This window comes from Patagioenas fasciata, chromosome 3 (genome assembly GCF_037038585.1).
Source record: "Patagioenas fasciata isolate bPatFas1 chromosome 3, bPatFas1.hap1, whole genome shotgun sequence".
In the NCBI taxonomy this organism is placed as follows: domain Eukaryota; kingdom Metazoa; phylum Chordata; class Aves; order Columbiformes; family Columbidae; genus Patagioenas; species Patagioenas fasciata.
The window spans coordinates 7,099,237-7,123,250 of NC_092522.1; the positions used below are offsets into that span (position 1 = coordinate 7,099,237).

General features: G+C 40.5%; 1 protein-coding gene across 3 annotated transcripts in view; it reads left to right on the forward strand.

The window, feature by feature from the left end:
* Positions 1–24,014, forward strand: part of MACROD2 (mono-ADP ribosylhydrolase 2) — an 854,364-nt gene that overhangs the window by 554,470 nt on the left and 275,880 nt on the right. For all 3 annotated transcript variants that reach the window (XM_071805688.1, XM_065835172.2, XM_065835173.2), the window contains exon 7: positions 15,266–15,296. In XM_071805688.1, coding sequence (XP_071661789.1) covers positions 15,266–15,296 — 31 coding nt within the window. The remainder of the gene's footprint in view (positions 1–15,265; positions 15,297–24,014) is intronic.

A 24,014-nucleotide genomic window follows, 5' to 3' on the forward strand; every position in this document is an offset into this window, starting at 1 on the left:
AGGACAGGGGAAGGATTTAATAGCAGTTTTCCAAACACTTTCCCAGCCTTGGCTTTTCATTGCTCAGGGACTTTTTATGATCCACAGATTTTATCTTCATGCTTTAATTCCCTCATTGACTTTTTCTTAGGTGAATTTCTAATATTGATTTTCAGCTCCCATAAACTTTTCTCTTTTGTTTGGCATCCACTCTGCTCTATGTGAAGAAACATCTCCATTTGTTTGTTTTGAGCTTGCAACACGCTGCTTTCATTGATATCCCCTTTTTTTTATTGTCCACCTGCAAGTCTGATTCGAAGGATCCTTAGTTCTCATTGCTGTAATGTACTGTCACTGTGTGCCATGCTATAATAACACCACAGTTTTATAGTGTTGGTTATTTCATCATAGGGTTTTGCTGATGTATAAAGGGGACAATGCATAGACTTCAGCTGAAGAGGTTTTTTGTTCATTTTTTTTAACTTCATCTGTTCAATTTTTTTTAATATAGAATTAGTGTCTTGCTAATCTGTTAAGTTTAATGTAGTGTTACTTAGTGCTATATTACAAATGATTTGGGATTTTAATTCAACTCTACGATGTGATTATTATCCAAACGTATTTCTTCTCTCACAACTGGGTAAGTCTTGACTATAGTAGTAATTTTGGAAGATGACTTTATTCTTGAACTGATGGGTTAATAACGTCAACTTTTAGGGAAATAAACACTTTGTGGATGTGTCTCCATCTACTGGAAAAATACTCAAAAGGACCTCCACATTTTGCCTATATATATAAATATATATATATATATAATCTCCTCTTTGCTGGCTGACGTGGCAACAATTCAAAAGCCATGGCTGGTAGGTGTGTTAGATGTGGTGGTGGATGGATGAGCCTCAGGTGGGGAGAGCAGGGCTGAAAGGGAGGGACACACAGAAAGACCAAGAGACATTCCTTCCAAAGGAAAATGTGCAAAAAGGTCAGAGAAAGTGTGGCAATGCCTATACGAACAATAAAATCCCTTCTCTAGTTAAAGGAACATTTAAAGGACTGGCAAAACAGATGGTGCATAAGTTAAAACTGTACAGGAGCAACTTACCTTCTGCAGCAATTTGGGCAAGACAGTTATTTCCGCGGTTGTTACTCTATCATTCAATCACAACATGCAATTACTATAGCAAACCTTCTGTCATATTGCACACGTTTTCACACTTGTCAGAGGAAAAGTCATAGATTAAACAATATGGTTTTGAAGCCCTGTTTAGTTATGAATTTCATAACTGTATTTTAATGCAAGACAGAAGGCTTCTGTTGAAGCAGATCTCAGAAGAACAGGAACCAGGGGAATATACTCAGGAAGAAAAACAAGTATCGCTTGCCATACAGATCGCATTAGCACGAGCAGAAATTTCTCTGTGTTAATGCCTTTGCATCGGTCTGGAAACACAAAAATCCAAGCCCCGTCTTGGAGTCGCTGAATGTGCTGAACTCTCACTGAAATCAATGGGAGCTTGGAAAAAAGACAGAAAGATGAACTGGGGCCTTAACGCAAACATTTGATTTATCTTTTATACAGTCCTTTACCGTAGCACACTGTACACAACATTTCACTTATTTCTTAATTCTCTTAAAAGTGTTTGAAAACAAGAAGTTGTAAAACCAGTGTCTTAAAACTTTAATGTCCACAGATGCAAGTTCTTAATTTCACCCATTTTCCTCACTGCTTTTAGGGTTTTTTTAGTGTGTGGTTTTTTGTTGTGTTTTTTTTTGTTCTTTTTTTTCCCTTTTCCTCCTCTCCTCCCTTTGCGTGCTATATTTGTTCTCCAGAACCGATATCTATTTGGCATACATAGCTGTTTAGAAATATATATATATATATATATATCCTGCTTTTATCTCTCACGCTAAATGGTTTGCATGAATGATAAAGTATTAGTAATGCAAGTGGTTGCTCCTTATAACGTTTCTTGAATAATAATGTGTCTCTGGTTTAGACCTTCGCATGTCTGTGTTGCCTTTAAAAAGGAAGACATTCAAAGCAACAGCACAAGGATCTCAATATGCTTTTTTGTAAAAACGAAAAAGGGCATCAGGAGGCAACTCAACCAGAAAAGACAGGAAAATCAAAGCGATAGCTATATTTTTCTGGTCCATTTTGATTATTCTGTGCAGTTCTCTTCATTTGGGAAATACATATTCTAAAAAAATCTATCTATCTATCCGTATCTTTATACCTTTTCTCCAGTTTTGCTGCTTTTATGGTTATGGTTTGACTCAATGATCTGGAGGGGTCTCTTCCAACCACAATGACTCTATGCTGCTATTTTAAAAATATACGTACCAGTTATTTACATCCAAAACATTTGAAAATTGGAAGAATTTGACAAGGCATTAAGTTTTACTTGAATCCAATACAAAAATGTGTCTGGATCATTATATTAAACAGGAGGACTCAGAAAATTAAAGTCACACTTCCATTTAAAGTCATTAACCTTTTATTTTTGCAGCAGCACCTATTGAAAGAATAAATGTGTGTAAGAGAATGAAAGCTTGAAGATATTAGAGAAAAAAAATATATATTTTATTTTTCCCAACTTACATGTTGACTTTTCTTGATTGACGTAGAAGTTCTATTGAGATGTATCTTGACACCTTTGCTGATGCCCAGTGAAGCATTATGCAGATTCATTCAACTTGGTAGAAACGCTGTTGGGGTCACTCAGAATGTGGAAACGGGTCTGAACCTGCAAACCTGGGCTGGCCTTTCTTTGAGACTCCTCATTTTCTGAATGTCCCACTGAGCACATTACCACTGATTTTTCCAAAACCTTTTTTCAGCCACTTTTCCATTTTCTGGACCAGCCTCACTGCACCAGGAATGAGGCATCCAGAGTTGTTGACCCGTTTTTGGCGATATCGGTGCAGCTTAACTTGTTTGTGTCATTTGGCGGCAGCTTGAAAGTGGAAAAAATAGTAGAAATAAGATTTGGGTTGCGCTCGAAGTCGAGGTTTTCTTGCTGCCTGTGATGGCTCCGAATCAAGGCACAGATGGTGATGAGGTTCCTGTAGCTGCTGCTGTTCTTGCACAGGCTCCAGCGATGCTGGGAGCAAGGAAGGGCCTTAGGAAAAATCATGAAGTGGATGTGAAAGCAGATGTGCCACAGCTGTAAGGGAAGTGATGATGGAAGCAGTGAATTCCGGATGGGGTGGATGGCAGCAATCTGTCACCTGGGGCAGGGTGGAGGGACGGAAAGGAAAAAGCTACATTTGGGGTGACAGCAGAGAATAAATAGGAAGGGGGAAAATACTGCATTGAGGGGGCTCACGATAGCCATAGAAACATCTGTAGAGACTGTGCCTGGAAACAGTAGAAAATAATTTAAACAATACAAATAATCTCCTTGGTCTTTAAAAAGAGTCTCAAGTTCCCTTTATCGTGATTTATGTTACCAGCCCTCCTCAACAGAATTACAGTCGCGTAATCCACAACTGCTGTTATTTATTCTGGCTAAAGAAGGCAATTTTGACTGTGATCTCCCTTGACATTTCCCAAGGTCTACTCCTGTCTCATACCTTTCATCATCATGTACTTCTTCAAGGCAATCAGCAGCTCTCTTACCTCTCTCAAAAAGAAACACGCATTTCAGTGGCTCACCCTGGACCAGAGTGACACAGACGTTACAGGTGAGGGGAGATCAATTGCACAGCCCTGCTCCTCTTCACCTGGGAGGATCTTTGATGTGTTGACAAGGTTGGAATCCAAATAAGACATTAACCCTCTCTGTCGCAGCGGCGAAGGTGGCAGGAAGGAAAGAAAATAGCCTCTTATTCAACGAGGTATCCTCCCTTTTTCATTTTACAATCTGTGTCAATGGCAGTTGGAACTATTAGACCTGCATTAAAATTACGTATTACTTATATAAATGGGAGCTATAAATATCACAAATGATAAAGCTAAAATAGCACCGAGGTTCAGGAGACGGTATGTCTAAAACCTACAAAATTAAGGACATTTAGAGGAAAGCCTCAACCTCCATCTGCCCTTAATTTACCTCATTATTCTTAGTTGTCAGAGAATTATCTCAATACTACGTTAATGTCATTTAATGGCTTTTTCTTGCAAGGTTGGCTCAAATGTGAATCAGACCACAGGAAAAGGTGCACTGGTTTTTCTCTGGGTATGTTGGTTTAGGTGAAGCGGTAAGGACAGGCTAACCCAGTGTTAAGGATGAAGCAGTCAGCAAATGCTTTTAGAATCATAAAATGTCCTGAGGTGGAGGGGACCCACAAAGATCATTGAGTCCAACTCCTTGCTGCTGAACATCTCCCTTCAAATGTTTTCATATTAATATAGTCTTACGGGGTTTTCTTCCTTTTTCTTTTAATTTGATACTGTTATAAACGTAAAGCTAGTATTGATCTGTAGATGTGCATCAGGGACCTAGGGCACTAAATTTGAGCTTGTTAAGAATATGTTAGTAAGCGTAGCAACCTGTATGCTGGAGATGCTAATGCTGCATTAGGTATGTCCTCTCCTACCAGCCTGTGTGGGCTCGGGCCAGACTTACAATAATAATATCTGTGTCTTCTGAGCTCAATGGATGTCTCAGCATTTGTACTCCGTGGGGTGGAAATGACCCTGGGCTACCAGGAGCCTGTGCTGTGGCCAGCAGATCTGATTTTCACAGCTGCTCTGCTGGAAATGAGACCTATGTCCAAGACTGGGGATGTTGTGTGGTTCTTAATTAGCCCTTTTGAGAAACAGAGTGTGTTTACTGGCCTGGAGGTGCCTGCTCAGTGCTAGCATGTGTGTATTTCTGTCTGAGGCAGGATTGTGCCAGACAGACCTTTTCCTGGACTGTTTTAGGTTCTCTTTTGCCATCATACCCATGAGGCTGACTACCACAGATGATCTCATGAAGCTGGAGAAGTCTGGCCCATCATTTTTTATTAGAAGTGATTTTGTACTGAATCAATGGAAAGAATATTCCTGTGGTTAAGACTCAAGAGAACGAGAGTTCCTGAATGTGCTTTCTGGCAAACATGTATGATTTCCTGTGCTCAGGGAGAGATTTGTTTCACCTAAATTTAGCTTAGGTATCTAGCTTCACTCTGTAGTCAGCAGTTCCCCATGAGTGCCATTCATTTGACCAGAATCAGCTGAATTACCCTCTTTATTAACTGTAGAGAGAACCTTAGACCTGAAGTCCAGCCTCAAAACGGCTTAAGTGAGATGAAGCTGGATCTTATCTTTCCTCTTAGCAATACTCACGGAAGATGAGGTCAGCGGATCCTGCGGGATCTTGTGAGTAGAAATATGGTGGTAGGGGTGAGATGCCCAACCACCTCTGTGAAGGTGGCCTCTGAGGCTAAAGAATTGGAATCCCTTAATACAACAGGTTTGTTTTCTTTTTTGAAGGATAATTAAACAGTGTTATTAGTCTTCTGAAAATAGTCAATATTCTCCATGTTAGAAAGTAATAAGGGCTCTGTCTGTGGTGTTCTTGTGAAGGAAGTTGCACGTTCAAGCTCTTTTTCACAAAACAACTAGATACTGGTAGTTCAGGGACTCCAGAGGCCAATGTAGAACTGCTCCATGCTCTGCGGTGCCGAGAGGCTGATGCCATATGGGGCGCGTAGGTGAACGTCCCGTTCTCTTTTTGAAAAAGCCAAGGGAGGGGATTGGGGGGGGTAATTTCTTGCTGTTTGGCACAAAGGAAGCTCATAACTTTTCTGTACTGAGGCTAAAAGTGCATAACAGATGTGGTTCAAAATCAATTCATCATTCATTTCAAGCCTGTTTTGGCATGGGTTGGTGTAGAAAGGAAAAAAACAAAATCTGTTCTAGGTTCTCATTTGGTGTTTTCTTCTTTCCTCATCATCTGTGCTTTTGCTGCATTAATCGGTGTTTCAACTGCAATGGCTTCTCAACATCCTAGGCAGATGCTGTCTTATAAATCCAATCGTCATGTTTCCCTCTATAGTTTTTGCTGTGTGTGAGGCAGACTGAAAACTGGCTGAGCTACTGGGAATAAGGGGTTGTGGTCAGTGGCACAAGGTCCAACTGGAGGTCAGTCACTGGTAGTGAACCCCAGGGATCAATAGTGGGGCCGGTACTTCTAAAGGTCTTCATTAGTGACTTAGATGATGGGGAAGAAAGCACCCCAGGGAGTTTTCAGACAATCCAAGGCTGAAAGGAGCAGCTGATACACCAGACAGTCGTGCTGCCTTTCAGGGGGCCTCTGGCAGGCTGGAGAATCAGACAGAGAGGACCCCCTGAAGTTCAGCAGAGGGAAATGCAAAGTCCTGCCCCTGGCGAGGAATAGGCCCCATGCACAAGTACATGCTTGGGAGTGACCAGATGGAAAATAGAGGTCGTCCTGGTGGGCAACAAGCTGACCCTGAGCCAGCAATGCGTCCTTGAGGAGAAGAGGGCCACCAGCCTCCTGGGTGCATGAGGAAGACCATTGCCAGCAGGTCAAGGGAGATGATCCTTCCGCTCTACTCCCATTTAAACTCTAGGGTTGGTCAAACAGCAGAAGAGGTTGTCCACAGAGGTTGTGGGGTCTCCATCCTTGGAGATGCTCCAGCCTGACTGGCCATGGTCCTGGGTGACCAGCTTTGAGCCAGTGGGTTAGACTGGGCAATCTCTAGTGCTTTCCAACCTCTGCTATTCTGCAGCTGTTTAAAACATACAAATTACTTTCTGAGGATTTCTAAATAGGAATAGTTTATGATTTATTTTTTTTTAAATGTGTGCCAAACTGTTAGTCCATAGTTCCCCTTTAATCTTTCATTCTAACTACAAATGTGCAGTTTAGAGGAAAAACAGACAACCCCCACCCCACAACTGAGTTTATACTTGGGGAAATCAAAGAAGTTATTTGACCAACTTTCAGTCCAGGTCTTTATCTGGCAGTTAATTGAGTTATTACTTTTACTGACTGGAAGACAATACATTTGAAAGTTTTAAAATACAGATTTGGTGAGATTCCTCAAGTAGTGAATCTTTTTAAGTTAATCCCGTACTACAATGCTCAATCTACTCATATGCTCAGTCCTCATACTACATACTACAATCTTGTGTAGTTCATTGTAGCAGCTGTTTTCAGTGTCTTCAAAAATCTATTTTAAATTCAAATAAAGTTAGAATACACAGCTGCTAAAAATAATTTCTGAATCTTGGTAGTGATGCCTCAGTATTTTCAACATTCTCATTGCTGGGTGAATGTTCTTTGGCTGAAACTTTTTAATTATTTCAGTAAAAATTAAGCAAAATTGTCACTCGTAGTGCAAAATGAGACACACGATTTGACAATGAGAACGTTGTCGCTTTTGTGGCAAAGACATCATCAAAGGAAGAGAATCCCGCACAGCCCCTCGATCTATTTAGTTTGGTTAACAGGAAATATTAAAGATGTTCTTCTGGCCCTTTTAACCTCTCAGGTGGCCTCTTTCAGTAACTGCCCTTTTGTATAAATAAACAGACTTAAAGAAAACCCACAGTCTTTATGGTAAATATTTATCTGGAGCAGTATTTAAGTGTAACCAGCAGGGAAGACTTGCGGAGATCCTGTAAAAAACCGACACACATTTGTTTTGGTTTTCTGAGTGATGATGAAGTTCTCTATGGACCTGTTACATCTTTTTTCATTTTTAAATAGGAGTCCTCCCATCAACTTTCAGCAGCTTTGCAACAGGTCCTGTCTCGATAATTATTAGATGTTTATTTAAAATTGAGCTACTGCTGTGTATAATTTTTCTAAACCACTTGTCCTATGACTGTACAATATTAACTTACATTTTTGTAAATGAAGGTGCACAGGAAAGTCTTGAGCCACGATATAGAACGAACGTCTCACATTGGATCCGAGTCTGAACTTCAACCGTAGTTGCATGACCAGTATTTTGTCAGCTATCTACATCGTTCAAGAACTGTCACATAGCTCGCATGTCAGCTTCTAGGCATGTAAAATAGCCAAATGCTGATGTTTTTGCCAGAAAATTCCCCCCAGCTTTTTTGGCACTTGCACGCCCCGTGTTTCTGACCGTGCTGAACCGCTGGATGTTGTAGCTCATGTTGTAGCCGGTGTGTGGATAAGGAAGCTGGTCTGGATGCCTAAAGGTTTGTGTGGGATCTGCTGTATTCAAGGGACTCATTTTTTGAGGCAATAATTACTTTTGTATTCTTGAAAGATAGATTAATAAACATTCTAATATGTTCTGTAATGAAAACCGAGTTTAAATATTCTCATATTCAGTTCTTTCATTTATTTTTTCCTCTTCATTTTAAATATAGAGAATTGCACTAGGGTTTTCTATTAATAAGGCTTCTTTTAATGATAGTTACTTGCAAAATTTGTTGTTCATTAAATTACAATTGAGAGTGATGACAAATACAGAATTTATGATGGGAAATTGATGGGGAAATAACAGAAGTTTTTAATTTATTTTCCTTCCAAATAGCAGTATAAGGATTTAAAAAAGGCAGCAGGATAGTATTATAGTTAGTGGTTTATGAAATGGTTTGTTTTGTAAGTTTGATGTAGTAAAAGTAGTGAAACTTGGCTCTGAATGTTTGATGTTACCAATATCTTAAATGTGTATGTATGTACCCTGTCAATATTTTGTGCAGCTTAAGAGGTAAAAGTTTATAGGTTTATTGTGCTTTTTAGAGTTAGGTGATGTAACAGAGCACGTTGTTTTGAAAAGCATCTAAGGCACCCAGTTTTTTTTAGGAGTTTTGGCTGATGAACAAGGAGTGTCAGCATCGCTGATACTGAAGTTAGTTGATACACACTGTGAAATGGTGCTATAACTGGGTTCAGACTGTTTAGGCTCACAGAAATTAAGCTAGGGCAGACTAACAGCAAGGGAAAAGGCACAGTGGTTTGCTGCTTCTCCTGGTGGTAACTCGTTAGTTAATGCACTTACCTCCCTCTGCCTTCCTTGTGCTCTCATCCTACTGTTGAGCTCTGTTTGTGGTTGTGTAGTGCAAGAGCCGGTGTCTGCACAACGGAGATAATAGACTAAAAAGGGAGAATGGGAGTACTGGGTGTTAATGCCATACGACTATCTTAAACTACCTGAAAGGAGGTTGTAGCATGGAGAGGGTTGATCTCTTCTCCCAAGTAGCAAGTAACAGGATGAGAGGAAATGGCCTCAAGTCGTGCTCGGGGAGCGTTAGATTGATATTCAGAAAAAATTCTTCATGTCAGGCACTGGAACAGGCTGCTCAGGGAAGTGACGGAGTCACCATCCCTGGGCGGGTTTAAAAGATGCATAGATAAGGTTCTTAGGGACAGGGTTTAGTGCCGAAGTCAGGTTATGGTTGGACTCGATGATCCTGAGGGTCTCTTCCAACCAAAATAATTCTATGATTCTGTGCTAAAGTGCTGTGGGGATTGAGCAGGTAAGTGGTACTGCTGGGGGCACTTGGTGTTAGGTTTGTGTCCACCAGCTCCCCGGGTGGGCATGGATGATCTTGAAGGGTTTCCAGTTTTGAATCTCTCTGCTTGTACATCAGAAGTAACAATTACAATGGGTCTGCAGCGTATGCAACTGGTGGTTAAATGTCATTTGCTGCTACTAAAACAATTGAAAGGTTTTCTCGATGTTCAGCCAGGATCGTACCTTCTCTGCTGTTTCATATTCTGGCTTGACAACCATAATTCACCTCCAAATGTCAGCAACACATAGGGTGGGGTAAGGACTACAAAATGCACATTCCCAGCCGAACAAGGGAAGTGAAAAACACCTTATGTCAAACTACGGCAAACTCTCTCCCATCTTCCCATTTCGTGGCTGAGGTCCTGTACATTCCCTGCCTTTGTAACACCTTGACCACAAGTTCCAAGTGATAAATGTACACCATTATGTTCTCCTCCACAGCTCTTCACCACCCATTAGATTCAACCAACAAAATCTTGTTGTGAAAATAAATTATTCAAACAATTGATACCATTTAAATTAGTTTACTTTGTGGTTTCGCTGATACTTAGTTTTCATAGTGCTGTACCACAGTCTAGATAAACAGCACTTTGTAATGCCGTGATGTACATGCCACAGCTTTTTGGTGTTGCATATTAAAAGGTATTCGTAGCTTGCTATCTAAACATGTTTGTTGTGGGTGGTTTGTTTTTGTGGCAGAAAGCATAGGTTTTAGGTGGTATTTTTCTTTAAGGTGGACATAACAAGTCGTAGAGGTAGTTCCTGGACAAGGAAACCAGAGTGTTATTAATCCATGTTGTTCTACAAAGTTATTACAAATATATATTTGCGTTACAGTAAACTTTTTGAAAACATACGTGGGAACTTAAGGTGTGAACATTTCTGTATTATGCTGTAACTCTACCCAGCAGAGCTCATTGTAGCACAGGCAGCTTTACCTCGTAACCCTCTGCTTTACCTCTGCAGAATCCCTCTGGCATTGGCCCCCATGGATCGCAGCAGAGCGGTGTTGTCTGGGCTGCTCTTAAACAAGCAATTTTCTCTCTGCCCACTCATCTGCCACTTCAGTTCGTAAGGCAATCACCAGCTCTAAGACAAACAATCTCACCAAGGTGCTCACTGTACTGTTTTTAAGACAAGATTGCCTACTGCCCAGAGGAACTCATCTTCCCACAATATTGTGGTATAAATGAAATGGAAAACAAAAGCTTAGGTCCAGCTTTAAAAACAAGAAAATGAGGCAACTCATGAGCACGGTTTGGCTGAGTTTTGGGCCAGGTCCATGAGTGACAGGAGTGGGGTGTTCTCCTCCTGTTGATGCAAGACTTCCAGCATCTGCTTGTCTGACATGGAGAGTTATTGGAGCTTTGGGTCTTCTTTTAGCCTGAGCGTTAGTGCTTCTGCAATTTGTTAATGCTGCTAAGGTGCTGCAGGGACAGTCTTTCAAAGTGGTAGGCGAGTTAATTTGTTTTGATCCATAAAATGACCGCATATCGTTTTCTTGACCGCTATGGAAAATGCAGTACTCAAAGCCAAGACCTGGGGCAACGTCCCACTTGGTGGTTAATAAGAGGCAGAAGGTGAGAAATAGAGGCTGCGGATGAGTAACTCCCTACAATGTCAAGGAGATAGAGGCAAACAGTTCAGGAGCTTCTACTTGCAATTTTATTAAAAATAAAGACTTTCTTAAAAGTTCATGAGTTCCTGAAGATTCAGTGGTGAAAGCTGCATGAAGGATTGGCTCCCAAAGAAAAGGCTCAGTCTGCTTTCTCGAGGTGATGCAGTGAAATCAGAGAAAGCTCAAATCTGTGTTCAGTATTATTTTTGTCTGCTGTATTATCTGCTGGAAGAAAAGTACTTACCTTGAATGGGGCTTGGTTGTGGCAGAAACGACACTGGGATGCTGGTGCAGAATGCTGAGCTCTTAATTTGAAGGAAGTCCTTGCTCTGTGGTAGCAGTTATTAGGACTGCGGTAGGAGGTATCTGGTCATGTAGACATAGCAATTGTATTCATCTAATGTATAACAGTTAATACGTTGCAGCTCAGTGTGAACTAGAACCCCTTGTTGTAGACAAGCCCTTAAGTATTTAAATACTCAGGTCCCTCTTATTGAAATGTCTTGGAGTCCGACTTGGCCTCCACATGGTGACTATTGTACATTTTCCTCATGGAACTGCATTACGTTTCATCCTAATTAGCACTGCTGCTGTAGCCTTTGTGAAGAAACATTAGATTAAAAAGTACCAGAGGCTGAGTGAGTTGCCCACATCCTCTCCTACAGGAATTAAATCACTTACAGTATTCACACAGCTGATTTAATTTGCTCCTTCTCTCTAGATGATGGCAGCAGCATAGTAGGAAGCTCTTCCTTTTATTACTTGTGTTCTACTCCAGAGCTGTGTCTGTTTTGAGTGCTGTCAGGGTAGCATTTCTTATTAGTCCCGAAGTAAAAAGAAATCACGCGACTTCAGTAGCAAAGAATTTAAAGGTTAGTCAATAGTAGATACTGGCAACAAACTAAGATGAGAAACGTTTTATTGTGGAAACAGGAATGAATGTGTCCTACTGTGAAATTGAATTTTTTATTGAAATCATATATATAATTAAGATATTATGCACAGAAAAGGTTAGAAACCTTAACGTCTTTTGTCCATAAGCCAAATATTGTAGTATGTTGATAATCCATGCTGTGAGTTCCCCATTACTGCTCTGCCAGTAATTTCAACCTGACATCGAGACTAAATTGTCTCCCTGGGAGCCAAGAGGAAACACAGTTGATATGTGATCTCAGGCATGGACCTTTCTTGAATGAATAAAAGCACTGTCACATTTTACGAAATTACATCTGCTGTGAGCATCTCTGAATGAGGGAAACGGCAGAGCTCATCTGAGTTACGGCACAGACCGGTGTTCGGAAGGAGCTTGATGGGATTTTACACACTCTTGTAGCTCCGTTCAGATATGTTTCAGGTACATGACAGAAACTGAAAGCAAGATAATGATTATGATGTGTCTACGCAGTAATTTTAAAGCAGGTATTAAGAAACAGGCACAACACACAAATTGCTAGCTAAAGCTTGCTAAACAGCCTGAGAGCAGTGTATTCTGTGAATGAAGATGAACGAATGTGACAAGCATCTGACGTGCAGCGCTGGAGACGCGGTTGTCTCCTCTGCTCTTCCCTGAGCAAAGCTGAAAAGCAAGCCCGGTCCCCTGGAGCCTGCAGGTTTTCCTTGGGGCACTCAGCTCCAGCCGCCCCAGTTGCCGTGCGAGGTCTTGATGGTGTTTGCAGGGCCTGTCCCGTGGTGCAGCAGCCGGTCTTGTAGATCCCTTTGAGATGGCCATCAGGGCTTTCAGTAGATGCATCTTGCTTGGACGCTGTATCAGCCAGATACCCTTTGCTTTGTGCAGATGCTAAATCTGCAGCGACATGGGGGGATCACGTGAGGCTCTTTGGCTGCCTAGGGGCTGCAGAACCTCCCCAGCCCATGATCCCCCAGGTGGGTGATGATCTGAAGTCCTTGGGGGTGGTTCTGCTGCCCATGGGCACCGTGTGGTGTTGCCCAAGGAGCTGCAGGATTGAGAGGAATTCAGAGGTGCTGCAGGACTGTTTCTCCCTGCCCAAAGTTGTGTGGCAGGTGAGAGAAGGAGCCTTGAATACTCAGTTATTTGTTCCCTGTGGCCGATCAGAGCATCTAAATCATGTGCTGTAACTCAAGTTGTGGGAAGAATGGAAAAGCGAACACTTGTTTGGAGCAATTATCTCTTAACATGTGAAGCTTCAACAGTGGGGAATTTTAAAATCCGTTGCTAAATGGGACAAAAATCGTCCTTTATGCCTCTCTCTCGTTGCTGGAGCATCTCTTTCCCACCTCAGCCTGAGCTCTGTAACTGTGTGTTGGTTGGGTTTCATTCTTCTTTTTTCCCCTCCCTACTCCGTTACTCATTTCCTTAAAGAGCTGATTCTTTGTGATTTATTGGGTACAAACTACAAAGCTAAGTATTTTTCAGGATGTAAGTTGTAGCAGTTGCGAGAAGGAACGAGACTATAATTCTCCCCCACTTTATTTTGCTTAAGTATTTTCAGAGGGGAGGGGAGGATATATTTTTCCATTAGACCTCTCCTTTCTTAATCACCATTCCCTAATTAATTCCCTGGTTAAATATAAAGCAAGCATTAGCTTTGAATAATGTTTTCCTGTGTGATTAAGTAAAGAAGAATTCCTTTCTTTTGTATGATGACTCATCGCCAGGGGATCTGGAGGGGAGCCTGAGGGTGGATATTTGAGACTTTGGTCCCAGGTGCTCAGGTACCTTTGAGCTGTGTTTGCTGTCAGTGCAGAGGTGAGAGGCAAAGGTGATATCACATATCAACTGCACACAAAGAAAATCGTCTCTCTTGTGAAACCATGTACAGCTTTGGTTTCTCCTGGTGGAAAACTGACTCTGGCTCACGGAAATGCAAATCTCCAGAGAACGTATACAGCTCAGAGGAACGTAAATTGTCAAGGTTTTTTTCCTGGCACCGTGGCTATAACCATCTTTTGTTGCATATTGCTTTTTCTTTGATGTCCAAGCTGACCCAAAAATGTCCCCTTTCTTTTCACCCGGCACTTTCTAGCTCCTCTCCCCCACCATTTGCAAACCTTTGATAGGGGAAAGGGACCTGGGGGTCCTGGTGGACAGCAGGATGACCATGAGCCAGCACTAGGCCCTTGCAGCCAGGAAGGCCAATGGCATCCTGGGGTGTATTAGAAGGGGCATGGTGAGACCGCATCTGGCATATTGTGTCCAGTTCTGGGCCCCTCAGTTCCAGAAGGACAGGGAACTGCTGGAGAGAGTCCAGCGCAGGGCAACAAAGATGATGAAGGGAGTGGAGCATCTCCCCTATGAGGAAAGGCTGAGGGAGCTGGGGCTCTGGAGCTTGGAGGACACTGAGGGGTGACCTCATTGATGTTTACAGATATATAAAGGATGAGTGCCACAAGGATGGAGCCAGGCTCTTCTCAGTGACGACCAGTGATAGGACAAGGGGCAGTGGGTACAAACTGGAACACAAGAGATTCCACTTAAATTTGAGAAAAAACTTCTCAGTGAGGGTGACAGACACTGGACCAGGCTGCCCAGGAAGGTTGTGAAGTCTCCTACTCTGGAGACATTCAAACCCGCCTGGACTCCTTCCTGTGTAACCTCATCTGGGTGTTCCTGCTCCGGCGGGGGGATTGGACTGGATGAGCTTTCGAGGTCCCTTCCAATCCATAACATTCTGTGATTCTGTGGTACCAGTACAGCTGTGTTGAGTCACACCGCAAGAAAGAGCTGAGGTTAAAAATGAAAGGCTCTGAAATAAAAAAAGAGGAGGTTATAGTGAACAAGGGCATGGCAAAGAGGCAGTGGAGGGCAGGGTTTAAGCTGGCCAAGGTTATTTTACTACTGAAGAAACATTGTCTAACTCTATCCAGAGAATATGACCCTTTTTTTTTTCCCCTACTGTACTACCTTATGGTGTTAATTTTTAGCTTATGGTAATAATTTTTAGCTCAAAAGGCAGTTTTAATAATGATTCTGGGTTCAAGTGTTGCTCATAGCTCAAGATGAGAAAAAGAATGCAGCTTTATTAACATGGCAGCAAGGAAAACATATGGAATATGTTTCATATAATGACATGAAAATGCCCGTGAACTGAATGTCATAACAGCAAAGGCTACAACATGTAATCTCTGGGTGTTGAAAAACAGGCATTTGGTTTTGATGCCTTTGGTTTTGATAAAAATTTTGTCAAACAGAAATCTCACTTGTTTGTTTGTTTGTTTCTTTTCTTTGTTTTGCAGGCATTTCCCTGTATTTCAACAGGAATTTATGGTAAGTAAGACCTTAGATGTCACTTATTGCTTACTCATTTTTTCCTATTATAACTATTTTAAACAGCGCTACTTCATATCAGCTGTCTCGTCAGTCATTTTGGCTTGGGAATCTATTTATACCGTGTTAAATAACAGACACAAAGCAGTTGACTAGGACTAGATACCCATGTGCTGATAAATGCGATACTGTTGTGCAGCCCTTGGCGCATCCGTCAGCCCGTGAATTGAGGCCCATAACTGCAATTACATTTCTGCGGCTCCGGTAACTCTTAAACACGCTCCTGTGGCTTCAACAGGGAAAAATAAGGTTTTTGGCAAAATTTTCCATCCCAAAGGCAAGTCTCCTCAATGCCCAAGTCTGGGGGAAGAGAATGTTTTCCTCAAGCAAACGTGCTAGAATAACATGCAATAGTCTTAACTCCCTTGAGATGCGCTTCCACATTTTTAGTTTAATTAATTTAAATGCAAATTAATACCGCCTGAAGAACTTGGAGGGGAAAGGGTTATTATGAAAGTTTGACACTTGCTTTGTTTGTAATCTTAAGAAAATCCATCTCTAAATCAGCTGCTTTTTGGTTGCTGTTTTGGAAGCAGTGGGCATGATATCTGAAGGAAGAAAGAGACAAGCTGTTCAATATTTAGAAAAATATATGGAGAAATTTATGAGAAGACAAGCAAGTTGAAAAAAAAATCATTTAAAAATAACATAGGCTGATTTTTCTTTCATTTAAGCTCAGTGAATGCATACAAATGGTAGTAGATTGGATTACTTGTATGATTTAGGGGTTTTGGAGAAACAAGTTAAGCAGCAATAAATTAAAAAAACAACACCGTAGTATAGCATAGGTGCTGCTGCATGAAAATAACAGAGTAACTTTTAGTTAATTGGAGCTTTGATTAATCAGATACTACCGATGGGAGAGAAAAAAAGTGACAGGAGTATTTAGGCTTGTTTCTTCTTTTTCAAGGTCCTCTTATTTAAAATTGGTTGTTTGAGGATTGTAAATCTGAATTAGGCTTCAGAAGGTCGAATCTGAATTACTTTGGGGGCTGTATCCTTTTCTGTGCAAACTGTGCTTTCATTGTTGCAGAACATGCAGATGCTGTCTCCACAAACACTGGAAGTCACTGAATGTGAATCAAGTTTCAGATAAATCTCTGCCTTGGTCCTCAAGTCCACCTCTTGAAATTTGAAGGGGGCTCTGCTTTTGATTTCTGGGCTTAACTTTTGATCTTTAAATCTTACCATAGATGCATTTTTGTTATTAGTTTACAAAACCAGACAAGACATGGTGTAAGTGTGTGGAAATAACTAGTAAGTGGAATGTACAAATAATAATAGTTCATTTCATTTTAGAATTGGCCTGGTTAATAGGAAAAGGTCTCAGCGGGTGAGGAATATGGTTTCCTGAAGTCAATAAAAAGAGTTGGAAAGGATCTCTGGTAGGAATCTTGGGTTTTCCTGAGGTAGCAGATGCTATTCTTGAAGTTAGCCTTGATTTCAACTGGAAAGCTGCGGCATTACTGAAACATTATCTAGCGTGGCAGATGCTGTTTCAGTAATTGTTTGCTGTCTTCACCTTTGGAAATGAATTAAGACACATTTCTGCTAAAAGACACTGGTTTTCTGAGGCTGCTTTGTTTGTTGGTTTGTTTTGGGAATAGGATCTCTTAATTGATTTTTACTGTTTATATTTTAATAAGTCCTTTATTCCTCAAAGAAAAAAATACCTTCTTTTCAGACTCTTAGACATACTGCCTGAGAGTAGTGATTAAACAGGCAACCCTGCTTCAGGTGTCAGTATTTTCAAGAATGTTTGATAGCAGTTGCTGTGCTAAAATGATACTGTGTGATGTGTTTGCGGTGTAATGTACCCCCCAAACCCACAAAGCTATGCTTTCATCTTTGTGACTTTGTCGGGTTTTTCCCATCTATACATGCACATTCCTTTAGATAAAGTCAGTGTCTAGACAAGCAAGTGGATAAACTTCATTCCTGGTGGCTTGGCTGATTAGTATTGCATTACGTATAGCGCAGTTAACACGACACTATCCCAATAAAATGTTATTGAGGGAACATAAAGCATTGATTTCTCACCTCGGATCCATCCAAACAAACACTGTCCCTTCAGAAACCCTTGGCTGAGAACTGAGTTTCACCTCCAAATGGAAGTGGACGAATTTGCAAGAGATCAACTCGAGTTCTGTCTTTCCTCCCCAAACACTCTGCTGATGTTTCATCTCCACCCATAGCGCTGTGGATGTTCCAGCTTAAATGAGTTAGAGCCCCAAGAAGGCCAGATGCCATTAAGGCACCGTGCCAGGGGTTAAAACGTTGATTTTATTTGTGCTCCTATTTAAAGAGCGCTGGCAACAAACTCATTCGTGAGGGATCTTTGTTTTACAAGTCTGGAAACTTCGAACGAGGGATTAAATCTTTAAAAAATGAGGTAGAAAGCAACCGATGCTGAATGTTTGTAAGGACTGCAAAACAATTAAGGGTCTGTGGAAAAGGAGAGGTGTTATCTTGTCCCAAGAGATCCCTGTCACCTCTAATACGCTTATAAACCAATAATCAGTCTAAGCAAGCAGAGGTCATGAAGACTCATCCCCATGGATCCTTGGGTTACTCTTGTCTGTTGCAATAAATGATTTCCTTTATATCAAGAGCATGAAGTTTCACAAACAAAACTGCTCCTGGAGGAGCAGAGAGAACACACATTGCTCCCATAGCACCAGATCCTCAGTAGCCATTCAGTAATACTCAAACATAAGTGAGAGTGCAGCCTCAGCCTTATCACGGCTTTTCTGTAGGCCAGCTGGATTTTTAGGGATTTTCTTACATATCGTCTCTTTTCCATTTTTCAAAGTGATTTTGCTGTCTTTATAGAAAAAAAAAATTGAGGGGGGGAAATGTGACAAAAATAAATGTACAGAGGAATCTGTGGTCAAGAGGGTAGAATGTATTATTTTAAGCTGTAGCACATCACATTTTCACACTGAATCACTGTTTACACATCCACTTTCCCCATTATTACCATCTTGGTACTGTCAGAAGGAAAAGAAGGAAAAAAATATGACTTTCTTCAGTAGATTTTATGGAAGAGCACCTCATTATCGTGTCTTTAAGAAGCTATCCACAAATTCTCGTGTTTGCAGCCTGCAAAGTGAACAAGAATGTCTTGATGTGGTGCTACAAACCTTATGAGCTGCAAAATTAAAACAAGGCTCTGCACATGGTATGAGAAGACAGGAATTTTCATATTTGTCACAGTACTCTGTTGAGAGATAATTATGGGGTGGACCGCATATGGAAGGAGTTGAAGATGTTACGGTCTATGCACACCTATTTGTTACCCTCTTCCTTTTATTTTACAGTAATGTAGGGTTTGGCTTCCGTTCCTACATACTTAAGTTGGCAACATAAACCGCTCTCTGGCAACATAAGCAATTTAAATGTTATTTTAAAGTTAAGGAAGGGGAAAAAAAAGGAGAAAGAGAGGGGGAAAGATAAACTTTAAGAGAGATCTCCAGCTGGTATTTGGTTTTGTCTCTGCATCAGTGTAGCTGTACATTTTACTTAAGCTTGACTTTCATTAAATATATCATCTGTCCTTGCTGAGAAAAATGATTATGGCAGCTCTTGGGTTTTGTTATGAAGGTATATCTGAGTTTCTTTTAAAAACACAGAGAAAGGGAAAGAAAAAGACCAAAAGCCATAAAAATGCAGAATATCTGCGGTGAGTTAGGCAGTGAAAACTCACAGATTCGCCACATTTTAAACACCTCTATTATGTTGGCGTAAGCCTTGTTTCTTTTAGAATCAGGCCACTTATGCTTACTTGTAGCTTTTGGCCTGATCATGGCAAAACATTGCAAGGTTAAATTTATTATGTGTTGCTAAAGGAAAGTCTGAACAGCAAGCTTAGAAAGCAAGGAAAGAAAAACAAATGTATGCAGTGTGTGTAGGAAATAGAAGCATATAATGTTCTCAAGGCAGGATGCAGGGAGGTATCACAGATCCTCTGTGCTGCTTTGGCTTTATCTGGGGAGAGATGTCCCCTGGTCTAGTGCCAGCTCGTGTCACAGTTGTCCTGACCCCCAGTGCATCCTCCTCCATATCCAAGGAACGATTCATCCTGCCCGTGCACAGAGGCCTGGGAGCGCATCCATCAGCTCTTCTCCCCGTGAGGTGATCCCGGAGAGATTACAACAAGGGATTAACCGACAGGTGCGCCACGGGAGGATTATAAAAGCCCTCTGAAAATCTGAGTCAGAAGACGAAAGCAAATGTTTTCAAAGGCAGAATAAATTCCTGACACAGGGAGAAAGGTTGAAGCAATCTATTTCCATCGTTCTCATCTGTTTCTTCTCATTTTCTGTTGCCGTTTCATTCTGAAGATACGTATTTCTTCCATGAGCAATTCTAATAAGGGCTGCACTGTCTTCTTTCCAAGAAAGGCGTTAGCTGTGAATTTTTCAGAGCCACTATACTCAAATCTATAATAAGTAACCATGTAACAGTCTTTTATTTATCTCCAGTTGGTGTTCTGAGTCCCTGTAACCATCACAATGGCCTGGTGCTGTACGTGATCATCAGCATTGTGATCTCAATTATGGTGACTGGGTAAAATCGATATTATCATACAAATTCTCTGTGATGGAGAAGGAAAAAATCCAGTAGATCACATAGGAATATTCCCATTAAAGAGATTGTCTCTTATTACTAAGCCAGTTTTTTAACCTGATCAGCAACTCCTCATCCCTCAACTCAGACGGCGTCAGTTGTTTTGATGCTGCTGTGTGGTTTGAACAGCCATTTTTTGAAACTCTTCGGGAAGTTAATTTTATTTTGTTATTTACTCGATAATTTGTGTAATGTAATATTTTAGTCAAAATGAAGAGACAACTCATTTTTTGTCACTGCTTTTGGGATTGATCACCAGTTAACTGAGATTATTATTAAAATTAATAATAGTAACAGCTATGGAATGACTATTATAATAGTCAAGTAATCCTAGAAATGTAATTACTACTTGTATAAAAATTTGTTGCATGCATTATTTAACAGTGTTCTTATTTCAGACAGTGTAGTGTCCATGATACTAATTGGTCTCTTTGCATATTTTAAATACTAAAAAAAAAATATTACTGGAAAGTGTAAATTGATGAACTCTCAACAGTCTAAAATTAACATTTGTGTGACGTATTTAGCAAGGAGAACCTCAGACTTGATTCCAGACAAGAGACTTAATAAGCTCTCTTTTTCAGTGGAAATTGGTGTTTAGTGGATATTGTAGTTAGACTATCTAGAATTTTATCTATTCTGAAGTTCTTGCTGACTGGTCCAGCTTACAGCATTTCCCTTGAATACTAGAGGACAAATTCTGTCCTTCATTAAAGCGGCGTTCAGTGACTGTACTTAAAAATTTCCCTTTGAAAGCTGAGACTGGTGAGCACTGAATGCTCGGTTGCCTCATGGCCTTGCTTTTTGTCTTTTCTGTTTGCTTTTTGGGAAGAGATAGACTATGTAGTTACTTTTCTCATTTAAAATCAGCAGAAGCAAGAACAACTTAAGGCTTTGTGAAGCCTGGAAAGCCTGGCTCCTTTGTTAGGCTCGCTGCTCTGAGTTTAGATTTGCAGATACTAATTGCCCTCTTCAATCTTGCAACTTCTACCCACGCTCTTTTTGGTTCTACTCTGCAAGAAATAATAGTTTGTGTGCTCTCTTGCTCTTATTTTATGACGGCTTACATCTTGAGGCTCCTAGCAAGGTTCATGGCCGGTTGCTTTTGCAGTGAATTTTATAAATATCTGCAGACTGTTGAAGAAAAGCCAGTAACGTCTTCAAAGGCATCAAAACCACATTGCACTTTGGGCACTTTTCCCCTATTTCCTCTCACTTTTCGTGTTTTTCTTTCCAGGCAAACTATTCTAAAAGAGTTGGAAAAGATCGTTGGTGTTCAGAAAACATGTTGCTGATATCACAGTCAGGGCTTCAGCTGGTCAGATAAAATGTTTGTTTTGGTATTTGTGGTTTTCCATTCAAAGAGTTAAGAATGTCTCAATTACCACGATGAAAGGAAAAACTCTTTATTGTTATATACCAGCAGTATCGCTTAATTCGCTCTTCTAAATTTTCCTGGCCGATGTCAACAGAATGATCTTACGTGTTTGTTCTGTGGCTTTACAATCAGGAAAAGCTAAAGCTCTTTGAAGCTAGTTTATCAAGCAATGAATTTAAGTAAGAAAATAGAGATGTATGGACCTTGTCCTGGAGACATTACATTAGCATGATACATGAAGTATAAATGGCTTCCTGCTAGAAGGCCCAGCTATCACAATCCAAAATTTTTCTTGGATGTAATCTTGCCCTTTCCCCCATAAAACAGCATGTCTCTAAAACTAAACCTGGAGCCCAATCTGTTAGCGAATTCCACCGTTTGCGTTGGCACGACTGGAACGTACCCCAGCACCGCGGAAGAATCCAGCACCAGAAGGAGACCCAAGTTCAAAATTACGTGGTTTCACTTTATTTATCTATAAATGTATATAAGGGAAAGAACTGGTCCAGTATTACTTACAAATTACTGACTTGAAGAGTTAAGAGGCTACTATCAACTAGTGTAATCATTTGGATACCTGTTCATATAATTGAATCAACCAGTTAAGTGTGTATAATTGCTATTCATGACTACTTCTCTACATTTATAGTTCATCTTGACAAGTCAGCATTCAGAAGCAAAGACGAAGATGTGCTCTCTTAGGGTTCTCTGAGGCCCTGACTGACCTCATCCAAGTTTGAAATGGTTCCTGCTTTGAGCAGAAGATTGGACCAGATGACCTCCAACCTTTGGCCCTTCCAACATGAGTTTTTTTGTGATTTCAAGCTTTTTACGTTTTTTTTCTTCTTTGACAAGTGAGATTTTTATCAGGGAATCATACGATTACTTCAGGTTCCTTGGTGAGATCTCATCAGGTGCAGGTTTTCTTTGCAAAAGCAGAACACTATTGTTGTGAGTGTCTTTTAACCATATTCATGATTAAATGTAGTGTGACAACTTAGTAATAATAAAAACATCGCTTTCATGCCTTCCGCATTTCTATAGAAAATGCTGTCTACAAAGTACGTTACCTCTAAGTTTTAAACACATTGTAAAAAGACAGTTTAATGGTTTAAGTCAAATTTCACGATGCAACCGAGCTTCCTTGAAAGAAGGAACTTAATATAAAATCAGTCTAGTTAAAGAAGAATATGTGTCATCTTGACAGCTGTAAAACTACTCCCGGGTTTGAAAATTTGCACTAAAGCTGATGTGTGTTGTATTAGCAGCGATTTAATTTACCCATGTGCTGTGGCCTAACTAGTCTTGTATGTGACCTTAGTTATACAACACAAATTCTCTGTATTTCAGCAGCTAGAAAAAGATCTAAGAAGGGCCTAGGGTAAGATGTTTAGTGCTGCATCATCACCCACAAGCATTTTAATACTGTGCAGTTGTTTTTTCTGACGTTTACAAATGAAAACTGTTAAGTGTATTCAGTTAATATTGAATTCCACTCACAGCTTAAAACTTACTTTATAGGAACAGAATAGTCAGTCTGTACTTGTGCGTCCTTAGGTAGCTTTTAAAAACCTTGGGACACTAAATTTGACTAGGAATAAGACTTGTGGTGTGACACATATCCGTTAGTTTTACCACAAAGGTATTAGCTATATCAAAAATGAACTTGTGTGACTGCATTAGATAGTAAATGCCTTAGGAAAACAGCTCCTCTTTTTCATTCTTTCCTTATTTCTAGTGCACAGTGATAGATCTGGCCACAAAATATTGTGGAGCTGCCTCATATTTGTCCTATTTTTTTTGTTCTCCGTAGCATACGTTGTCTCTTACTGTGTATTTATACAATGTCTATCATAATGATCCTGGTCAGTGTCGGAGACCCTAAATACTACTTCAGGACAAGTACAGAAAGTCACAAGTACATAAATTTACATGACTGAGATCATTTCTCATTCATATGTTTGGTGTGTGAAGGTCATGTCAAGGAGCATGGAAGGAGTATGTGTGAGAATATTGGGGCTTTTAGGTCGCCCGTGAAAGGTAAAAATGTAGTGCTGTTAGGGCACATGCTTTCTCCTGAAATGAAAGATCAACAGAGTAGACTTGCTCTTCTGAGTCTCATTGGAGTATCTGAAAGGCAATTTAAGGGTGTCTCTGCCTCCAAGGGTCATTCGCTCTGTTGTCCTTTTTTCTGCATCTTTGTTAGGCAGGAATGCTACCCTATGTCATTGGAAAGAGCAGCTGAGGCAGAAGAACAGCGAAGTGGGATGGTTTAGTGGAATGAATGACTAACCGTGTTTCTAAGCCAGGTTCCTGTTTATAAGCCATGTTCTGCAGGTCTTGGTGCTGGTTGTGTTAATGGAAGGGTGAACTTGGGCCTTAAGGAGAGAGTTGCACCTTTTGTCTTCAGAATGTACCTGGACCCATGGTGTGTCACTGACTATTGGAAACACATGCACCTCTTTTCTCTCAAATATGTGATACCCAAGAGAATAGTATAAAATGCAGTGAATTACAATAAAAGGAAACATCTATTGCAGTGGTCTGAATTTTCTTGAAGGAAAAGGGATCTGTTTTTTTTGACTGAATTTCTAAGGTAATAGAAAGTTAGATTTCTACACGTGCTTTGAATTTATGCAACTTGACTAATT